This window comes from Desmodus rotundus, chromosome 12 (assembly GCF_022682495.2).
Source record: "Desmodus rotundus isolate HL8 chromosome 12, HLdesRot8A.1, whole genome shotgun sequence".
Taxonomy (NCBI): domain Eukaryota; kingdom Metazoa; phylum Chordata; class Mammalia; order Chiroptera; family Phyllostomidae; genus Desmodus; species Desmodus rotundus.
Window position 1 is genome coordinate 74,042,715 of NC_071398.1, and position 20,828 is coordinate 74,063,542.

General features: G+C 37.5%; 1 protein-coding gene across 1 annotated transcript in view; it reads right to left on the reverse strand.

Moving 5' to 3' along the window:
* Positions 1-1,173: 1,173 nt before the first annotated feature.
* Positions 1,174-20,828, reverse strand: part of ZC3H11A (zinc finger CCCH-type containing 11A) — a 28,882-nt gene continuing 9,227 nt past the window's right edge. The window contains exons 3-16 of the mRNA XM_024574968.3: positions 20,229-20,352; positions 18,971-19,174; positions 18,739-18,855; positions 18,411-18,491; positions 17,302-17,412; positions 16,451-16,513; positions 14,060-14,152; positions 13,313-13,381; positions 6,301-6,804; positions 5,879-5,958; positions 4,658-4,988; positions 4,010-4,176; positions 3,567-3,634; positions 1,174-3,172 (exon numbers count right to left, since the gene is read on the reverse strand). Coding sequence (XP_024430736.2) covers positions 2,914-3,172; positions 3,567-3,634; positions 4,010-4,176; positions 4,658-4,988; positions 5,879-5,958; positions 6,301-6,804; positions 13,313-13,381; positions 14,060-14,152; positions 16,451-16,513; positions 17,302-17,412; positions 18,411-18,491; positions 18,739-18,855; positions 18,971-19,174; positions 20,229-20,352 — 2,271 coding nt within the window. The 3' untranslated portion in view covers positions 1,174-2,913. The remainder of the gene's footprint in view (positions 3,173-3,566; positions 3,635-4,009; positions 4,177-4,657; positions 4,989-5,878; positions 5,959-6,300; positions 6,805-13,312; positions 13,382-14,059; positions 14,153-16,450; positions 16,514-17,301; positions 17,413-18,410; positions 18,492-18,738; positions 18,856-18,970; positions 19,175-20,228; positions 20,353-20,828) is intronic.

The window sequence follows — 20,828 nt, forward strand, 5'->3', positions numbered from 1 at the left end:
GAAACTTGTATAGATTTATCAAGCAGCTTCCAAAGATGAATGAAGAGCTCTGGAAAGGTTCAACGAATTGAACCCAACTGCATGTAAGAATATACCCGTATTTTGTTAAATCTGAACACTCTGACACTACAGTAATGATAAAAAGCAGTGATCTTCAATGCAGTGTAAGATTTAGTATCAAAATGATTATGTAAAGTAAGAGGAACATACTAAAGTACTCAATACACATTAGTTATTTTAAAAGTGTTACTTACTAAACAGTTAGCAACTGGCAACCACAGTTCTTGTTGCTAAACTGATAAATTCAAAGCAAATATTTTTAAGACTTTCAGAAATATTCCAGCAAAATGAAGGCACAATTTTAGAAAAGGATCATAAAAGTTTGACCAACACAGAATAAGCTTTATTTCTGCAACTATAATTATTAAACATCGGTTTTATCTCTGATTTCAAAGATTGGTCAAGACAAAAATAAACTGTTCTGACCATATGAGAGAAACCCACTGGAATTTGAGGTTAAGATCACAATTTTAGAAATCATTTATCGTGAGACAAATATATGGATTGCAAACTACTTTGAGATTTTGGGCTATGGCCAAATTCTGTAGTATGCAGACCCTTTTCTTACTTTTAAAATTGAAAACCATCATCATTCAAAACTGAACACACAATCTGTTTTGCTCTTTGTGAAAGGTGATTCAACTTATTGGGACTATTTGGGGGAGAAAATCTGTTCTTTGGTGACTAACAAACTTATACGTAATCCCCTAACAAAATATGGGCCACACTACTGAAAAAATCTGGACTTTCCTGAATTAAAACTTTTATATGCCTTCATGCTTCAAAATTCTAAATTGTTGAATCTATCTATGATCACACGAAACCCTCTCTCCTTTAAAAAATTCCATGGCATTGAGTTACAGTGAAAATGGCCAAGTATCAGTGCCAGAAAAGAATCCTCACATTTAATCCTCACTCTTACCTAAAGCATATGTGGCTAAAACTGAGCATACTTGTAAATAAGTTTGGCAATGTGTCTTTGTATAAGGTTTCTAAAACCAAATACCTGTAAAATTGAAGCACTTACACAAAAGGCCAACAACATTCTGAATGAGGCCTCTATTGAGGCAGATTCTAGGCTGAAGTGATGTACCACCACTTAACTCACGTCAAGACTCTCCTATACCGGTTTTATTTAAAACACAAATAAGTATTTCTCTTTGTGTAATGAATAGCAAATGGTTCAAATAATGCTGAACATGAATCATTGACTAATACAAGGGCTTTAAATATGAAACAAAATTATTTTTTAAAAAGCAAAAGAACAAAGTGGTTATATACAAAAGGGATCTGGAATCTGTGAGCTGATTCCAGAAGCGAAACAAGTAGAAAATCTGTGGTGAAACCAGACATTCCACCCCTGCTTTGGAGAAGGGTTACTGTACAACACTCAGTCAGCTGAAGATGGACTGGTAGAGAGGTGTGTCTATACATCAGTTTCAAGTCATTTTTGCTTGTGCAGAATCATCCACATCTTCCCAAGACTGAATGGGCAGTCCTGTGGCTTTCTTCCTTTTCCATATTCCCAACAAGACTACATGAAGTTCAACTCTTGATGAGCCGCGTACAACAGCAGTTCCTTAGGAGCCAACATGACAGGTGGGCCAGATTTCCCTATGAGAAATGAAACTGGCCACCTAGAGCAAAACATCAAAATGGACAAATCCTTCTTTCCTCTTCCTTCCGATTATGTATAATGTCTCCTTTTAAGACTATTAGCCCCATCATACTTGTTCCTTCATAGTTTAAACCTTGAGGTGATATGCAGGAGACCAATATCAGAAAAAAGAAAATTCAATTCAGAAATGAAGAAAACTGGATGGTATACAATACACCCCCAGAACATGTCATAAAATCCATTCTATAGTACAATTCATTGTACTGCTACAATCCATACATAAATATTGGCAGATTGAATGATTTTTTTCCCCCCTCAGACGATTAAAGGACACCAAATAAATACTGGGTAAGAGGAATTTGCTGGAAGAGTTAGAAATATAAAATTAACCAATTTTTATTCCTGTGATAATTCAATACTAATTGGAGGCAAGTACTAAAGAAGAAAAAGGAACAAATTTCATACTAAAAAGAAGAATTCATTTTATCATTATGTCACCATCTCTTATTAAAAATCCAGGGAATCCCAGAAATAGAAAATTAGTTTCAGAGGATCCCTGAGGCACTTTAAAGCCTTAAAAAAATTACACTAATAATAAATTAGCTATTGATCTTCAGAGGCTTACACAGCAGAAGAAAACATAAAAATCAGGTCCAAAAAGATATGTCCAGATTACCGGCTTCTTGAGCTGCTCAGCTCTAAAGCTTAGATGAATCTCCAAATACTTCTAAAAAGACATACGATTTAATAGACTGAGTGAATTTTTTGTTGTTTAGTGGTAGCATGAAATTTGGTCCTTATGGTAGCAGCTGTCTTCATCCTTTCCAAACTCAGGTAACATTAAGTACATTAAGACAATACATAAATGAAGTAATACAACAAAGGGGGAGAAAGCCAAAACTGACAAACACCTCAAGGAGTCACAAAGTTCTCTGGTACCCTTTCACTTGGACCTCCCTCTCAGTTTTTTGTGGAGAGAGGGGTAAGACAGAATTTTTTCCTGAAGATGCTAAACGATGGCATCAAATGGACAAAATGATTATCAAGGGACTTTAAAATTCCGACTCCAAGGAATCTGGGACACATACAGGTAATTCAGAGGTATACTTCTGGTTTGGGGCAAATTCTAGACTAAAGAAATGATCATCTTGGGTAAATGTATAATAGATGAAACTAAGTCCAGTTTTTTGGTGAGTTTTTCTTTTTTGTTTGTTTTAAATGTTCTATTACCACCTTCAGCTATCAATCATTTCTGACAGCTCAAGCAGAAGATCATCTTCATCCTTCCCAGGATCCAGGTCGATCTCAGCTTCTAATTTGCCTCCTGAAATCTCCCATATTAGTTTCTCAAAATCATCCTCCACAGAGAGTGGGGGCTTTCCTGTTGAGGCAGAGCTGAGTCGGCGCGTTTTCGTGGCTATTTGGGATGAGGAAGGGCCAGATACTTCCGGTGGAGAGGGATCTGAAGAGGACTGGACTGGAGGAAGGACAAGACTGTCAAGAAAAAAAACAGAAATATTAAAATCTGCCCTTTGTCAATGGCTGGCTGGACTACCTAGTCTCAGGGACACCCAGACTTGGCAGAGGTGTTTCTGAGGACACACACAGGAATTGTTTTACTACTAATTTGTGACACAGCATTTTCCTCCTTTTAAAGCAGAATTCAGACAGGTCTTCAGAACATTTTGTAATACAGGCAAAATATAAACAACGCTGGCTCTAAAGAGAGCAGCAACCCTGAGCACCATGTTTTCTTGCAATTAATTTGAAGTTCAGCAGATTTACTTAGATGTGTAAATACTTAGAATTATCTAGCAGTGTTATTCTTGGAGAGCATAAACAGTAACAGTGGCCTACAGTTTGATTTAAAAGAATTGCAAGGTATTACCTGTCTCTAGGTTTTTCTGTCTCAGGAATAGTGACTGATTTGTCCTCCGAGAGGAGTGGGACAACAGCCTATAAAAGAGAGTACGGTAATTCAGTGGGAGAGTCAGGCTTTTTAATTTGAGCATATTTACTTTCTTTTGCCACCTTCTTAGAATCATGGCTATCATTCTTTAAACCTGGGAATCTATGAATAGTCCCAAAGGTGAGTGCGTAAATAAGCAAAATATTTTCAGCACCTAAAAATTAACTTCTAAAAGTCCCATCCTGCCACTCCACAAATGTCTAACTGTAAACATAAAATACAATGTAAACAACTAAAATGCTTAGGAAATGGCAGGAAGTTATCACATACAGACATAGACAGAGAGCTAACAGAGGCAAGTCTTCCCTGCTTTCCTACCGCAGAGATCAAAGCATCACTAAGAGTTAAGGGCTACTTCTTACCACAGCTGCTTTCTTGGCTGGGCTTTCCTGCAGGTCACTGCTGGAGCTGAGTGGCTTCACAGCTGCAATGACAGCAGAGTGGATCTCCACTGCCTTGCGTTTGGGGGCCAATTTGGGGGAAGAGACAACTTTAACCACAGATGGCTTCACATTCACTTTGGGTTTAGCTGTAAGGAAAAGAAAATATTTGATTATTTTCTTTAGCTAAAAAAACCCACTCTTTTACATGGAGAATAACTCAGAATATCAAAATCCCTACAAAAGTAATTAACAACAAAACAAACGAAAAAACCCAGACTGAAAATGACCCACAAGCAATCTGCACTGCACACGGCCACAATCTATACATACACTCAAATGATTCCTTTCATGGCTCTTGAATCCACTACCGCTTCTATACCTTTTATTTCTTTCAAAACCAGAGGAAAGATGCAACATAGCAAGTTTTTGACAAAGATTTTTAAATAGCCAAGAAAGAAACTCATCTAGTTTTGGCTTTTTAAATAGAATTATAAGAACTATTACTACCATCCACTTGTGTGACCAAGATACAAGAGAAATGAAATTCAACCCAATTGTTGCCAGGGAATTACCGCAACTTGATAATTTTGAGATCCTGAAGCAGGACACACTAGAAAAAACACTCACCTTTACCCCTCTTTTCCAAGGTCTGGGCCGCACATTTCACATTTAATACTGAGTCGCCAGTCCCTGAGGTTTCTACCTCTGCCTTCTGGGATGACTTTGTGGAAAGCCGCTTTGTTAGGCAGCGTGTGATGCCTGGCACTGTAGTGAGCACTGGTTTCTCTGCCATCTGAGTGTTACAAGAGTCTACATCTCTCCAAAGGGATGACAAAACTGATTTTTCCTTCTGTGAATTTCCCCTCTCTGGCTGTTTCTGTATGTGCTTTTCTCTCGTGGTCTCACATTTCTTAACTTGAATTTTAGTGATGCCAACTCCTGTTGTCTCAGTTGAAGCCTATGGATAAATTTAAATGACAGAATTAAAATCTAATACCTCTAACAACCTATATGATAATTACTATTCATAAGTTACAAAGCAAACATCTAAGCAAAACAGTGTCTCACATTATCCAGAACACAAGCGCTTTTGCTCCTTATTTGATATTAAATAAAAAACACCAATCCAAAGATGAAAGAGTAAAGATGTGTGGGACAAGGAAAACCCAGATTTCTTAGGACAATCATGACCCTAAGTCTAGTAAGTCTTGCACGAAGATTTACTGTACGAAGATGTTCTCCACCTTAATAGGTAAAACAAAATCTAAAAGTCCAGAAGCAGACTGCATTTGTACAGCACTAAGTGGCCAAGACAAACATTCTGAAGAACTGTTAGTATGGTAAAGTTAAAGCAGGCTGCAAGACGGTACACTGTGAAGTTCTCAGTTACATTCTGAACAGGAGTCAAACGCTAAAAAGTTCACATACATGTATGTATAAACAAAAGGCTTTAAGGAAATCCATTAAAAAAAAAACTAATGGTGGCTACATGTAGATTGGAACTATGGGGTTTCTCAATCTTTTAAAAATACAAATCTCCAAGTTTTGTACAATGAATTGGCATTACTGTCACAGCCAGGAAAAAAGTTTAGTTTAAAAAATATTAACAATCAATTAAAACACCTTTAAAAGGGCAGAGAAAAATGATGATATATATAGAAGTACAGAAAACTCCCGTTAGAACCCCCCCACAGAAAATTATAAATGTAGTGAAAGACTGTTTATGTAATGTATCTGAAGTGTTAAACAGGAATTTATTATAAGTTAGAAGTAAAAAAGCACGTTTCACCATTCATATAGCCTTCACTTGCCATGGACAAACTACAAAATGATTTTAAATAAACTCACCTGTTTAGCCTCTGTTTTAGTAACACTGTTCTGAAATGCAATGTCACTTTCTTCTTGAAGTTTCTTTTCTTCCTTTGTAACTGTATTCACATGAAACAGATTATTAGTTATTTCATTTAGGCTACAACTTCCTGGCAGATGAAGTTAAAACTTTTCTTAATAAAAGTAATGCTAAGGTAGGACAAATAAAAATGTAGATAAAGCCCATTGGTCCTCCTAAAATTTCATAACGTATATTAAAATAGCAAAGATCTACATAGTGCTGCTGTACAGAAACAGCTTAACTTCATTTAATTCAGTGATTTTCACAGGTTATCCGAGTAAAGAAAACTTCTCACAGAACTCCTATGAATATCCTGTGGAACATGGCCCTTTGAAATATTTAGGGAAGTGGCACTACAGACCATGCTCTTTCTTGTTACCTGATTTTTTGGTGATTCGGAGAAGCCGCCTAGCCCCTGGGGTGGCCTCAGGCTGCAACTGGGAGGTGGTGCTGCTCTCAGAGCTCTGCTGCACCCTCAGTGCCTTCTCTAGTTTAATTTCCTCCAGCGTCTTGATGTGCACCTCCTGTACAGACTTTGTTCTACCTGCAGGCTCCTCTGATTGTCCTTTGTTGGCAACTATCTGTGGCAAAACCACTGTTTTTTTAATTTCATTATCAGTCTTCAACTTGATGCAGGTGAGATCCTTTTTGCTTTTTTGTTTCTCTGCTTCCTGCTGCCGATGTTTCTTTTCAGCCAGGACCTCAGAGAAGGTTTTGATGCGGATAGTGGAAGAGCTTCTTGCTCCTGAAGTAGAATCATCCACTTTTGAAGGTCCTTCTGTCTTGAGTTTAGTCTGCAATTCCCCACGTTTTTGACTGGCTCTTTCAAGAAGAATTTCTTCTAATGTCTTCACGTGGATCTCACCAACTTTAGTAACTCTCTCTGTTTTCGAGGAAGAAAAACAAGTCACTGTACTTGATGTTCATCTCTTAATTATATACGGTCTCTCTATTCTTGGATCAGAAGAGAGTCCAACTGAGTGGTATCATTTAGGTAGGCATTTTAAATGATCGAATGTACATTAGTTTCCATCTCAAATTTAGAATACTGCATGTCTCAGGTATGGCCCTCAAGGAAACTCTCAGAGGCAAAAATTACTCATTTGGATTTCTATTCAGAAGCCCATTCTTTTGGAACCTGAAAGTCATTTACTACTTGGAGAAACTCGTCATTATAAATCTCACCAGAAAAATAGCAATAAATTCATTCTTCCATTCACTCATAGGTATAAACATGTGCTGGACCCTGCCTGAAATGCAATCTCTGCCCCCACTGAGTTTACAGTCTAACAGAGCAAGAATTAAGCAACAACAAAGTATGGTGATGATGATAGCATTGATAAAGGAAATATAATGCTATAAAGGAGCATGTAGCAAGCAAGAACACCAACTTCTGTCTAGGAATTGGTTAAGGGAAGCTTTTCAGAGAAAGTAATATTTAAGTGATACTTAAAGGAAGTCAAACATGTGACAAGACAGAAGAAAAATGGGAAAGGCCCAGAGACTGACATGCCACTGAAGAGCTGTTTTTAATGATACATTAATCATTCTTCATCTGTTTAAAACTGAAGAGCAAATTTCACACTTGACAGATATGCGTGTCCTCCTTTATAAAGGACTAAATACAGAAATAATCAAGTGATGTGGGAAAAAAACAAGAATAATTTGGATATTACAAACACATATTAAGTCACCGAATACTGCTTTCAACGAAAGATCAAAACAAAAAAATATACTTTTATAACCTTAAACACATAAGGTTCTGAACCTCTGAATATACCGTCGCTCATATAGGGAATAGTCCCTACTGGTCTCATTCCTCTTGCTTCCCACTTCGTTTTAACTGAGTTCATCTAAGAACCTGGCAACTTATAAATCTAGTTTGCTTCACTGATCACACCACACTAGATACTTCATTGGAACAGGGACTGTATTTACTTATCTGCAATATTTTAGTACAGTACCTGTTACCCAGAAGCACTCAAACACTTACTGACTTATTTCCTTAGGTTTTTAAAATAAAAATTCTTCCATTTCAAAATGGTAGACTAATATCAAAATAACAATTCCAAGAAAGTACTATGAATGGTGACATGGCGTCCCTGCTTCCCCACCCTACCAAAATTCCATAAAAATAATGAAGACATTAAAAGTAAAATAAATCCATAATAGCAATGGAAACCAAGGACACCACTGGCAGAGCCTAAATCTTGAGCAATTTCTGAGAGAGAAAGCAGATGTCTAAATTTAGAGAAACACAGAAAAAGAACACACTGTAGGAGAAGTTCTTCCCACCAGAGCCATAAAACCCCTGCCAAACTAGCATGAAAAAGAACAGTAGGCAGAAATTTGAGGATGGCCCCTACAAACCAGCTGGTCCAGTCATGACCTGGTCCTTAAGAAGAGGAGAATCTGCTGCTGGGGAAAGGAGCACATAAGGATGCTGGTGCTAGAGAGAAGGAGAGCCTGAAAAATTCCAGGCTTTTACAAATGCCAAGCAGAAAAAGGAGGTGGAGGGGCTAAAAAGCAAAGCTAGAAAAGGAAAGAAATTAGTTGCACTCTGAAAGTCTTTCTTACAGTGGTAACTGTATGGGCCTGCAGCCTTCCACTCTGCAACCCACGCGAACTGCCTTTTGGCATATCCTCTCCCCTTAGGCAGACATTGTAAGTACGTTCTCCCAGCCAGGAGAGAGGACTACTCGGAAAAAAAGACCTTTAGAATCACAGAGGAAATCTAAGCCAGGTACTTACAATTATGGAAAGGAAACACTAAATAGGCATTAAAATAAACAAAAAGAAGTGAAGACGACAAAATAATACATACACATATATTTTTTAAAACATTCCAATTCGACACCCAGAGTAGCCTGAAATCAGTCTGTGAAAAGAGAGAAATCCCTGAACAACAACAACAACAAAAAAGGTTCTCGGAAAATAAAACTACAGGTGCCAAAATAAATCCAACTGAAGGACTGAATAAATAAAAAAGACTAGGTTGGTTGAAAATCAGCCATCCAGAATAGGGTTGGCAAACTGAAGTCCATGGGTCAAATCTGGATATAGTCTAAATTTTACAAATAGAGCTTTACTGGAACTTATTCATTTACATATTGCATATGGCTGCTTTCACACTACAACAGCAGAGTTCAATAGCTGTGACAGAGACTGTAGACTTCAAAGCTTGAAATATTTACTATTTGGCCCTTTAAAGAAAAGGTCTGTCAATTCTTAATCTGAAAAATAAAGTCAAACAAAGATCATAAAAGGGGAGGCAAAAAACCCAAAGGGAGAAAACACATGAAGGCAAGATTAAAAAAACAGGTGGTAGAGTCTAGGTTAAAAAGCTCCAACATCTAATAGGAACTCCAGAACACAGAAACAATGGTATCACCTGGGTGTGTATGGGAGAAAAAATGGCTCTTGCCCGCAGACCTCACTACTCAGTCTCTCCCTGTACCACTCCAGTTCCCTCTAAGCTACCATCCCTCCAACCAGAGCCCAGGAGCGGTTGTGAGCATTTCCTGAGATAATACACATGAAACTGCTTGACATCCACAGGAACTTGGGTCTGGTTCCCAAGCACAATGTAAGCAGCTTGAGGCTTGCTTCCCTGGAGGAGAGAGATGTCCACACCTACCATGGTGCACAACTCAAGGAGTTCGATTCACACTGTACATAAGGTAGTCTATGTTGAAACCCAGGGTACAGTGTGATATCCTTTCCAGAATTATATTAACACTGGAATGCTGGATAACTTGCTGCTATTCTCATTGGTACGGTATGATTGATTGCAGGAGGGTGAGGAGTAGGAGGAATTATGTTATGCTTTGTTCTTATTTTTAGGCAAGATCAGGAACCTAGGTTTTAAGGTCCTTAAAAATTGCAAGGTTATCATCAAAGAATTGTCATTATTATAAATAATATCAACATTATTTTCAGAACAGATATTTATATTATAATATGCTGATATTAATTCTAACCAAGAATTTCTGGACAAATTCTCATCTCAATAAGGACGGTTGTCAACCTGGCTGGTGTAGCTCAGTGGATTGCGTGTAGGCTGCGAACCAAAGGGTCGCTGGTTTGATTCCCACTCAGGGCACATGCCTGGGATGCAGGCCAGGCCCCCAGTTGGGGGGGGGTGCAAGAGGCAACCACACACTGATATTTCTGTCCCTCTTTCTCCTTCCCTTCCTATTTAAAAATAAATATAAAATAAAATCTTTAAAAAAATAAAGAGCTTAATTAAATAACAAAAATAAAGATGGCTGTCCAAAAAAAAGAAAAGAAAAAAAAGGACTCCTGGAGGTGTAGGTAGATACGCTTTGCTTCCTCGCACAACCAGAACAACAACAAATTTAAAAACAAATAACAACCAGACCTGCCAGGAAGTCAGGCAACCAAGCAATTAAGAAACATTCATCCACATTGGGAGGAGGTTAGGAAATGGGCAGCCAGGGCAGAGGATGTGGGGCAAGGCAGCAGAAAGGACTGGCAAGACAGCAGCTTCCAGACTGGGCAGTCCCATATTTGTATTGAGATTAAGCCAGGAGGAACAACTGAGGAGTGAGACAGACTGTACAACCCAGGGTTCCAGGTGGGGAAATAAAGCCTCAAAACATCTGGCTGTAAAAACCCATGGGGGTTGCGGCGGCCAAGAGAAACTCTCAGCCTCACAGGAGAGTTCGTTGGAGAGACCCACAGGTTCCTAGAATGTACACAAAACCACCCACCAAAGAATCAGCAAGAGAACGGCCCAATTTGCTTGTAAGTAGAGGGGGAAGTGACTGAAGGCAGGCAAGAGCCAAGCATTGTTCCCTCTCCGACTCCTCCCCCACACACAGCGCCACAGCGCAGTGATGTCGTTTGCCCTGCCCTGGCGAATACCTAAGGCTCCACCCCTTACAGTGGAACAGGTACGCAGAGAGAAAGAAATATGGCTCAACTGAAAGAACAGGTCAAAGCTCCAGAAGAAGAACTAAGTGACAAGGAGATAGCCAACCTCACAGAAATGATTGAGTATGGACACAAAACTGAGGAAGAAGTGAAGGCTATGCAAAGTGAAATAAAGGAAAATATACAGGAAACCAATGGTGAAGGGAGGGAAACTGGGACTCGAATCAATGATTTGGACCAGAAAGAAAAAATAAACATTCAACTGGAACAGAATGAAGAAACAAGAACTCAAAAAAAATGAAGAGAGGCCTAGGAACCTCTGGGACAACTTTAAATGTTCCAACATGTGAGTCATAGGGGTACCAGAAGGAGAAGAGGAAGAGCAAGACACTGAAAACTTATTTGAACAAATAATGAAGGAAAACTTCCCCATTCTTGCAAAGGAAATAGACCTGCAAGTCCAGGAAGCTCAGAGAATCCCAAAAAAGTTGAACCCAAGGAGGAACACACCAAGGCACATCATAATTACATGACCCAAGATTAAAGAGAAGGAGAGAATCTTAAAAGCAGTAAGAAAAAAATAGACTGTTACCATAAGGCTATCAGCTGACTTCTCAAAAGAAACCTTGCAGGCCAGCAGGGGTTGGAAAGAAGTATTTAAAGTCATGAAAGGCAAGGACCTACATCCAAGATTACTCTATTCAGCAAAGCTATCATTTAGAATGGAAGGGCAGATAAAGTACTTCCCAGATAAGGTCAAGTTAAAGGAGTTCATCATCACCAAGCCCTTAATATAGGAAATGTTAAAGGGACTTATGTTAAAGAAAAAGATGATCAAAAGTATGAATGGTAAAATGACAACAAACTCATAACTATCAATAACAACTGAAGCTAAGGAAACACAACCACCAAGAACTGAGCAAAGAACTAAAATAGGAACAGAATCATAGAAATAGAGATCAAGTGGAGGGTTATCAGTGGGGAGTGGAGGGGGGAGAATGGGAGAAAAGGTACAGGGAATAAGAAGCCTAAATTGTAGGTACAAACTAGACAGGGGGAGGTTAAGAATAGTATAGGAAAAGGAGGAGCCACAGAACTTATATGTACAACTCATGGACATGAAGTAAGGGTGGGGGATGCTGGTGGGAGGGAGGGTGCTGGGTGGAGGGGGAGAAAGGGGAGGGAAAAAATGGGACAACTGTAGTAGCATAATCAATAAAATATACTTAAAAAAAAAAAAAAGAGAGAAAGAACTCCACAAAGGGAAACAAGGTTGTTTACAAAAAGGGTAAGTATGTTTGACATCAGATTCCCTTTTTAAGCATGCTGGTAAAATCTTAATATCCAAATCAGATAAGGATAAAATGAAAAAGGAAAAGGACAGGCTAATACCATTCATAAATATAGACATAAAAATTAAACAGCATCAAATTGAATCTAGCAACATATATAAAAAAAGCTAAATGTTTGAGTACCTGAACATTCCATTTAATTATTCTTTAAATTGTACACATATATACTTATGTAATTATATTTTGCAATTTAAAAACATTAACAACTAGATAGGAACAATATGAAGAAAAAATATATAAATTGGAATATTCTCATACATATGGACTTCTTCCTGAGAATACGTTTTTATTACAAGAAACTCTTATTTTACCCTAAAGCAAAAAAAAAGTCAAAAGTGATGTGTTCTTTTGTAACGTTTCTTTATTCAATGCAAGAGAAGTTTTCTCCACCACTGTTGTTCAGAATATGACTGTTCATGACAGCAGATATTTTACTACATAACTACTCTAATTTAGTCTAATTCCTTTTCTATTGGCTTCTTAGGTTGTTTCTAATTTCCTATTTTCAATGCAATGATGAAAAATCATTATGCCACCTCTTTTTTAAAAAAGATTATTATTTATTTTTAGACAGAGGGGAAGGGAAGGAGAAAGAGAGGGAGAGAAACATCTATGTGTGATCGCCTCTTGCACGCCCCCAACTGGGAAGCTGGCCCACAACTAAGGTATATGCCCTGACTAGGAACTGAACTGGAGACCCTTTGGTTCACAGGCCCACATTAATCCACTGAGTCACACCAGCCAGGGCTCATTATGCCATCTTTAAGAACAAAAAGAGGCCTGGCTGATGTGGCTCAGTGGATTTGAGCACCAGGCTGTGAAGCACAGATCACTAGTTCAATTCCCAGTCAGGGCACTTGCCTGGGTTGTGGGCCAGATCCCCAGTAGGGGGTGCATGGACAGGCAACCACACATTAACGTTTCTCTTCCTTTCTTTCTTTCTCTCTCCCTTTCCTCTCTCTAAAAATAAATAAATCTTTAAAACAAAAAAAAAGAAAAGAGAATCAATTACACTTAAACAAAGAAAACCACAAAAAACAGAAAACACAAACTCTAACCTAACTCAACAGGTAAACAGGAGAAAGGGTAAAGATTTTACAGCAAGAAAAAAGATATCAGAAGCTGGTCTTGGGGTTTACCTACCTGCTGCCTCCTCACTGTTCACACCAGCTGACACACCTAATCGTTCCTTTAGAGACTTAGAAACTTGAACTGTAAAGAAAAAAAAAAAAACACACCCCAAAACCAAAAGTTGAACAGAGACTTTTTATAGGTCAAATATCTTTTTCAAGGGTCACAGATTAGGCTTATACTTATCTTCTAATGTAAATGCTTTTTAAAAAATGTCTTCAGGTCTTAAAACTTTCTTCTCTACGTGAATCATGAATTCCCTAGAGCACTCTGTAGAGCTTTAGAGAAAGTGTCTTTAGATTTGAAAAGCAGAAACTACTTCATTTAGTAAAATAATTTTGTTAGCGTACAACCTTCTAAAATCTAACTGGCATCAAAAGGTTTTTGCTCCCTAAATCTATTTGAAATATGTTCTTTAGTTACGAAAGTCTTTAGTTATAATTGATAATCAAGGAGTAACAATTTGGCTGCAAACTTTATGCTTCCATAACATCATATACTTATCCTCTCACAGAGTTTATCACAATACATACAAGTATTTCTATCTGCCATTATGCTGTAAGCTCATGAGGATTGTGATAGTGTTTATTTTATACAATGGTATTTACCTAGAATCTAAAAGAGGAAGCATTTGAATGTTTGTTGAATGAATAATAAAATGTATACCAGAACAAAAACAGTAACAAACTATACCTGTTAACATAACAGGAGACAAGTGTCAGAATCACACACACACAAAGTGTATTACAAGAAAGGTACCTTTTTTCGGTGTTTTGTCAGTTTCTGAAGCATCAACTTTTTTCCCTAGCCTCTGTGCAAGGCTACGCTTTAATGGAGGATCACTGTCACCACCTACAAACAGGGGGAACTTTGTTTCAGAGTTCAAGTTGCACCTTCAGCAAGGTCAAGAAATACAAGCAAAACCAAGACAACATAACAGGGGGGACCCCCAAAACCCCCAGAATTATATTCTGGAGAGTGGGCCCTTAGTAGTACAGGTTTTCCCTGCCAGTGAGTGTTCTAGGAACCCACCTGTATCAGTGTGTCAGCAGGTGTTGTTGTGAGAGGCTGAATTTGGCCTAAGTGAATTTTTTGGAAGACTCTTCAATGTGTTTGCCCATTTCATAATGGGTGATTTATGAGCACACCTGCCCACACAGTGCTGAATGTTCAGCAGTTTTTGACCAAAAAAATGGCATGACCACCGTGCTCCACCCTCCCTATTCACCCAATCTCATCCCGAGACACTTTTCCTGTTTTCCTGAATAAAAAGTCACCAAAGGGAAATGTTTTACCCACATGGAAGAGGTGAAACGAACAGCAGAAGTACTAAAAGGCATCAAAAACTGTTTTGAGCAGTGGGAAAAATGTCTCGACAGGTGTATTGCATCAAATGGAGAGTACTCAGAAGGTTACTCAAGTTTAAACATGTAAGAATACACAATTTTTTATAAATAAATTCCATTTTTGGGGTTCCTCCTAATAGAATACTTCTGTAAGTTTTCTACACTTATATGGTGTGTTTATTCACTAACTTCTTTAGAACTCAATGTCCCAAAAAGAAGAGGTAAAATAAGGGACAAAATATTAGAACGCACAAATTAAAACTTATAACTGACTAAAATTACAAATGGAGGATTATAAGTCCTGGTTAAGGTTGAAATTCCGAATTGGGAACATTAAGAAAAAAACCCTTCACACACACAAAAAATTCTTAACTGGCCTTTTGCTGAATTCTATGTAAACTTGTGGTTTAATGCATCAGAAATGACTAGGAAGATGGCAAAAAACCCACAAATTAAAAATTTTTTCTGTGACATGAAGACTCTGAAGGCCAAATAAGAAATCTAAGGTTATAAAAGCTTCTGTATCTTAACCAAGGCACCAATTAGTGATGGAACTAAGAGCTGAACAAAGTTTCCTAACTCCTGCTTTATTACATTACATTTTCAATACAAGTTATTTACACATCATGAGTTAATTGTTTTTTTGGATTGCTTGACTGAGGTATAATCTCTGTAGGGTCCTATTAAAAACTTGCCTCTAATTTATAATTTAATTTATAATTATTAAACCAAAATTCACAAAATTTATATATATGCTGATATTAAAATAGCTTATTTCTGTATTTTTAATCTAAAATTCTCAAGGAATGAGAATGGTGTCTAAAAAACCCAAAACAGACAGGATTTCATATTTGCAAGTACATTTTAAAAGAGTATGAAGGATTCTCTGAAGTCAAAGGAGACTTTTAAAATCATTTTTTTAAATTTTATTTATTTTTTTTAGAGAGAGGGGAAGGGAAGAAGAAGAGGAGGGAAACATCGATGCCTCTTGCATGCCACCAGCTAGGGACCTGGCCCACAATCTGGGCACGTGCCCTGACTAGGAAACAAACCAGAGACCTTTCAGTTTGCAGGCCAGCATTCAATCCACTGAGCCACACACCAGGGAGGGCTTTTCTTTTCTTTTTTAAAAATAAATGGTATCTTTGCTAGGTTATTTTTCTTTTTTCTCTTTTATTGATTCCAGAAAAAGGAGAAGGAAGGGAGGTGAGAGAAACACCGATGTGAGAAACATCAATCAGTTGCCTCTTGGACACTCCCCGAACCTGTAATACAGGCATGTGCCCTGCCTAGGAATTGAACCCGTGACTTTTTGGTTTTCGGGGCGATGCCAACCAACTGAACCACACCTGCCAGGGTTCAAAAATAATTGAGACAGACACACTAGGGTGAGTACACAACAATTCTGTAATACGGTAAATACTCTCCTAAATATAAACTAGCATTAATAAATTCAGAGGCTGAATTTATATTAACTGGATACTTTTTTCCCTACAAAAGCTCAAATTTCATTTTGTCCATAGAAAGAGATATTCTTTACTGTTTTTTAAACCTAGTACCTTCTAAAAAGTTGGCCATAATCAAATTAATTTGTAGCACTATAAATTTCTATGGCATCAATAAAAGGTATAATGCACACGTGAAAAACATGAAAGGCTTTTAAGTGTGCTTTCAGCCAAGAACACACACAGGCAGACCACAAATCAGTACGGTAAGGGACTTACATAAAGAGAATTTTGGAGAAGGTATCATATTAATGAACAAACAAGCAGAAAACAAAAGATATGCACAAAACGTATCTCACCTACTGAAATTTTTCTTTTCCCTAGTCTCTCGGTGAGACTCAATCTTACCAAGGGTTCTTCTCCTGAAATGACAAAAACAGAATTTCTCTACCATTAGACAATTTTTCTGTATTCAGAAACTACTAATGGGTACAAAGTACGTGCTGATGTTAACATAAGTTACCCAGTCTACTGAAAATCAGATCTGTCTTAACGAAGACTATCACATTAAAAAAATGTTAAATAATTTAAATAGCCAAATGCACAGACCAAAGAGAAGTATTAGTACAGTCCTAATTATTAACAGTAGCCAAGGATACAAAGACAAGTTGTTTTCTACCCTATTGATTATAAACTCAACCATACTTCTGCTTTGCACTTTCTTTTTTGATGTTAAAAAAGAAAAGTCATACCCCATTGCTTATTAACTCTCTTATGACATTTGTTCACTCCAGAAGAAGTGAGCTCTTTTGATTCTTTCTTGTTTGAATGGCACAAACATTTAAATGTATCTGCATTTTAGAATTACTTGTGTTATATTCCCTACTTGATTTAAAACTATTAAGGAAAATATTTAACTTAAATAACGGAAGTGTTTACCCATAACGGGAAGTCAATAAATTTGTTGAGTAGATATAAATCAAGAGTAAGTGTAAAAATTAAACATACATAAATGCCAGAACTGCGTAAGAATTTCAAACATTTTAATAGCAGAGTCAAATGTACTAACTTTTCTTTTCATCCTTCTATCCAATAAACATATAGAACTCTTCCTGCAATTCCAAAGGTAAAATACACAAAGGAATTTTGCTCTCCCAGTCACAATTTGTAAGTCGTAGCCTGACAACTCTACAGCCTGCCTACATCTCACCTTGTTTGTTGGACAGAGTTACTGTCCTCACCACAGTCCGGACATTCTCTTTTTCAGGACCTGGAATGGTCTGAGGTTGGAGTAAGAGACTGGACGCTCCCGAAGAACCTTCTGAATAAAGCAGGTCAAAAAAGAGCAAATAATTTACGAAAAATAAAGCTATCACAAGTCAAGAAATTTGATTTGTGACCAGTTAAGTCCAATATAGACGACTACAACCAATCAGTTTCTCTCTTCCTGTTTGTCTACAGTGACGCGGGGTGGTGGTAGGAGAAGGGAAGGTAATCCCTACTTCTTATCTTCCTTGAGCTCAGTATGTAAATAAAACATAAAATTGTTTTGAGTGACTCAGGCACTCAACCTGCTTTTATTTACCAACAAGGCTAAAATTATTCTAAAGTTAACCTAGCACACCAGCTATCAGGTGAGTCAATTCAATCTTTTTCATCCATATTCAATTACATGCAAAACACAATTCCAAAGTTCTGATAGAAAAAGCTTTATCAAGAGGGTACTTAGAACGAATCATTTGTTCTAAATGTTATTACTTTCACACTGTAATTTTTAGGGTTGGAAATATACAAATCAACCAGGCTGAGGCAAGCTCCAGAAGAAAGTCCTAGCAGCTCTATGAATTCATCTACTACAAAATAAAGTATTTCCTTTTTAAATATACTTTATTTCTCAAGATAAACAAGTTCTTCTGGGTTCTTTTTTACCATTTTATTTATTGATTTTAGAAAGAGAGAGGAGGGGAGAGAGAGAAACATCACTTGCTGTCCACTTATTTATGCATTCATTGGTTGTTTCTTGTATACACCCCGACTAGGGAAGGAACCTGCAACCTTGCCGTATCTGAGGAGGCTCTAATAAACCGTGCTAGCCGGCCAGGGCTCTTTTGGGTGCTTTAATTGCAGTGCTTAGCTATGAATAGTCAGAGACTGAAACAGTTACAATGAAACCATGATTTAAGTAAGTCTGTGTTTTACTTCAAACCAGGATGATTAGGCAAACTATTTTGGCTGTTGCCAAGTGTCCTTATTATTGGAAGGGTCCTAATTATTCTTCTCTAGCAACGTTCAATGATCTGGTCAAAACTGATGACTTACCACCTTGCTTCTTGGATTTTTCCTTCATTTTCTTTGACTTAATTTCCTCAAGAGTTTTTATTCCAAAATTCAAACATTCACCTGAAAAGTGCAAACAGAAATCACATGAGGAACTAGCACCTTTTTCACCTTAGCATTTTATTTGTACATAGCAGATGTCTAGATGTTTTCTAAATAAGTAAGAGAAAGTATTGTATATATAACAGGGGCAGAGAAAGGGGAAGTGGTGGTGATCATCAACTAAATTTCAAATGTATTTAAAACAGTTTGGACACATTCAATAGTGCTGTTAAATCTGGGAGCCAGCATCAGTACAGCCACCTCTTACCTTGTTTTAAATTGACCCCAGGTTTCCGGGCAGATGCCACTCGTAATCCATTATGAACTTCAGCAGCTGGCTGCAGGGTAGGTGTTTTGGTTTCATCACCTTCCTCAGAGAACTGATCTATATTAACATTTAAGGCAAATGTACAATTAAAAACAGGCCTAGAGTTTTAATCCTGATTCTAATTCACAAAGCGCCCCTGAACATTTATTTACCTTAAAGAACTAAAACTTACCATCATCATCCTCATCATCATCTGCAGCATTGATTACAACTGGTGGATGTGTGGGGCTAGGAACATTCTCTGAACTTTCTACTTTCATTACACTTCGCATCTGAGGAGAGGGATTAGACTGGACAGACAATTTGTTCTGTTGAACTGTGAGCTGGCAAGCCTTCACCTCCTCTTCTAGTGACTCAGGCACAGTCGGCAACACAGCTAGACATACAAAGTTAGTCATAAATTAAAAACAAAAGGTATACTCCCAATTCAACAGAAGTCCCTGACCACCTATAATAACCTGGTGCATTTTCCTTACAAGCACTTATATCTTTTTACTCAACTCCCCCATTTTCCCAATTAGGTTCTAAACTTCCAAGGAGAGAAAATGTGGTTTTTAGTAAATGCTTCATTGTTCGTAAACACAAAGTGGGCACTCAAAACCTAGAATAAATAGAAGGCTAGATGCATAGTGACTGTAAATTGTAAACATGTAATTTTAATATTGTAATTGTAGGCTTTTTCCTCAGCAATAAGTAGCTTTTAGGAGATAGTAGGTAACATTTTGAGCCAAACCAGAAGGGAGTGAGCCTACTTCCTCCCCCTCATAAAGGTGAAAATATGTTGCCATCAAGTTTTAATCACATAGCTGATATGGCTTTTAAATGGCTAATCATTCCACTAGGAAATTATTTTAAAAGGGACTTTGGAAATAACTAGTTTTTGGTAGAGCATATGTTTTATTTTAGATTAGTCTACAGCAGGGTTAGCAAGCTTTCTCTGTAAAAAGCTGGACAGTAAACATTATAGGTTTTGTAGATTTAACTACTCAACTTTGCAGCAGAAGCACAAAATTTGGCCCACAAAATACGAAAATGCACGGGCATGGTTTCCTTCCAATAAAACTTTATTTTATAAAACAGCTGGAGGAACAGATTTGCCAAACCCTGGCCCAGAGAATCAAGTTTCTTTCAAAAACCTCTATGGGTCTGACAAGAAGATGGGAATGAAGTAAGCTATAGTAATGTAAACACTTGAGGCAACATGGCTTTTGGCAACAGTTCTGATTATGACCCTGCTACTTATGGTTTGTAACTGTGTACAAATCACTTAACCCTAATAAAGTTCAGTTCCTTCATCTGTAAAGTGTCAAGTGGAAATAGTACCATTTCTCACAATAGTAAAATAACGCAAGTACATAAAGTACTTTGGACAGTGTGCATAGGTGTTCCATTATATAGTAATTATTCTTTTAAAATTAAAAACATCTCACTTTTGCTTGGAGGTAGAAAAAGGCCATCAACATAACGTCCTCTGTTGTGATGGAAAGCGCAGTTTAGTTTTTGACATCCCATTGGTTGATTTTCCCAGTAACAAGGAATCTCACTGCGTTTTTTCTGTAAGAAGGAAAAACATATTGTTTTCAAATAAAAAATGAAGTGTGACCTGTATTAATTTGGTCATTTGTTCTGGTCATTTGGTCAAAGTTCACATATGGTATTCAAAAATCTGAACCATGTGAGGTGATTTTGAGCAGGAGGGAAGAGGGATTGCTGAAAGCCACAAACTCCACAGAGGATGATCAAGAGATAAAGGAAGTAAAGAAGAGTGGTTTTTCTACTATTCTTTCCTCCTTGTCCTCATCCTGAAACTCTAAATGTCTACACTTAATTCTGAGAGGCAGGATACTATGTTAGTTAAGATTATGGAATCTAAGACAAAAGGGTTTGAACCTTTATTACGCTACTTATTGGTCATGTAATGTTGGACAAACAATGTTTTGCCTCTATGCCTCTAAGTCTCACTTTCCTCAGCTATAAAACGGGAATAACCATGGCTGTCTTTTGATTTCTTATAACAATTTCTTATAATG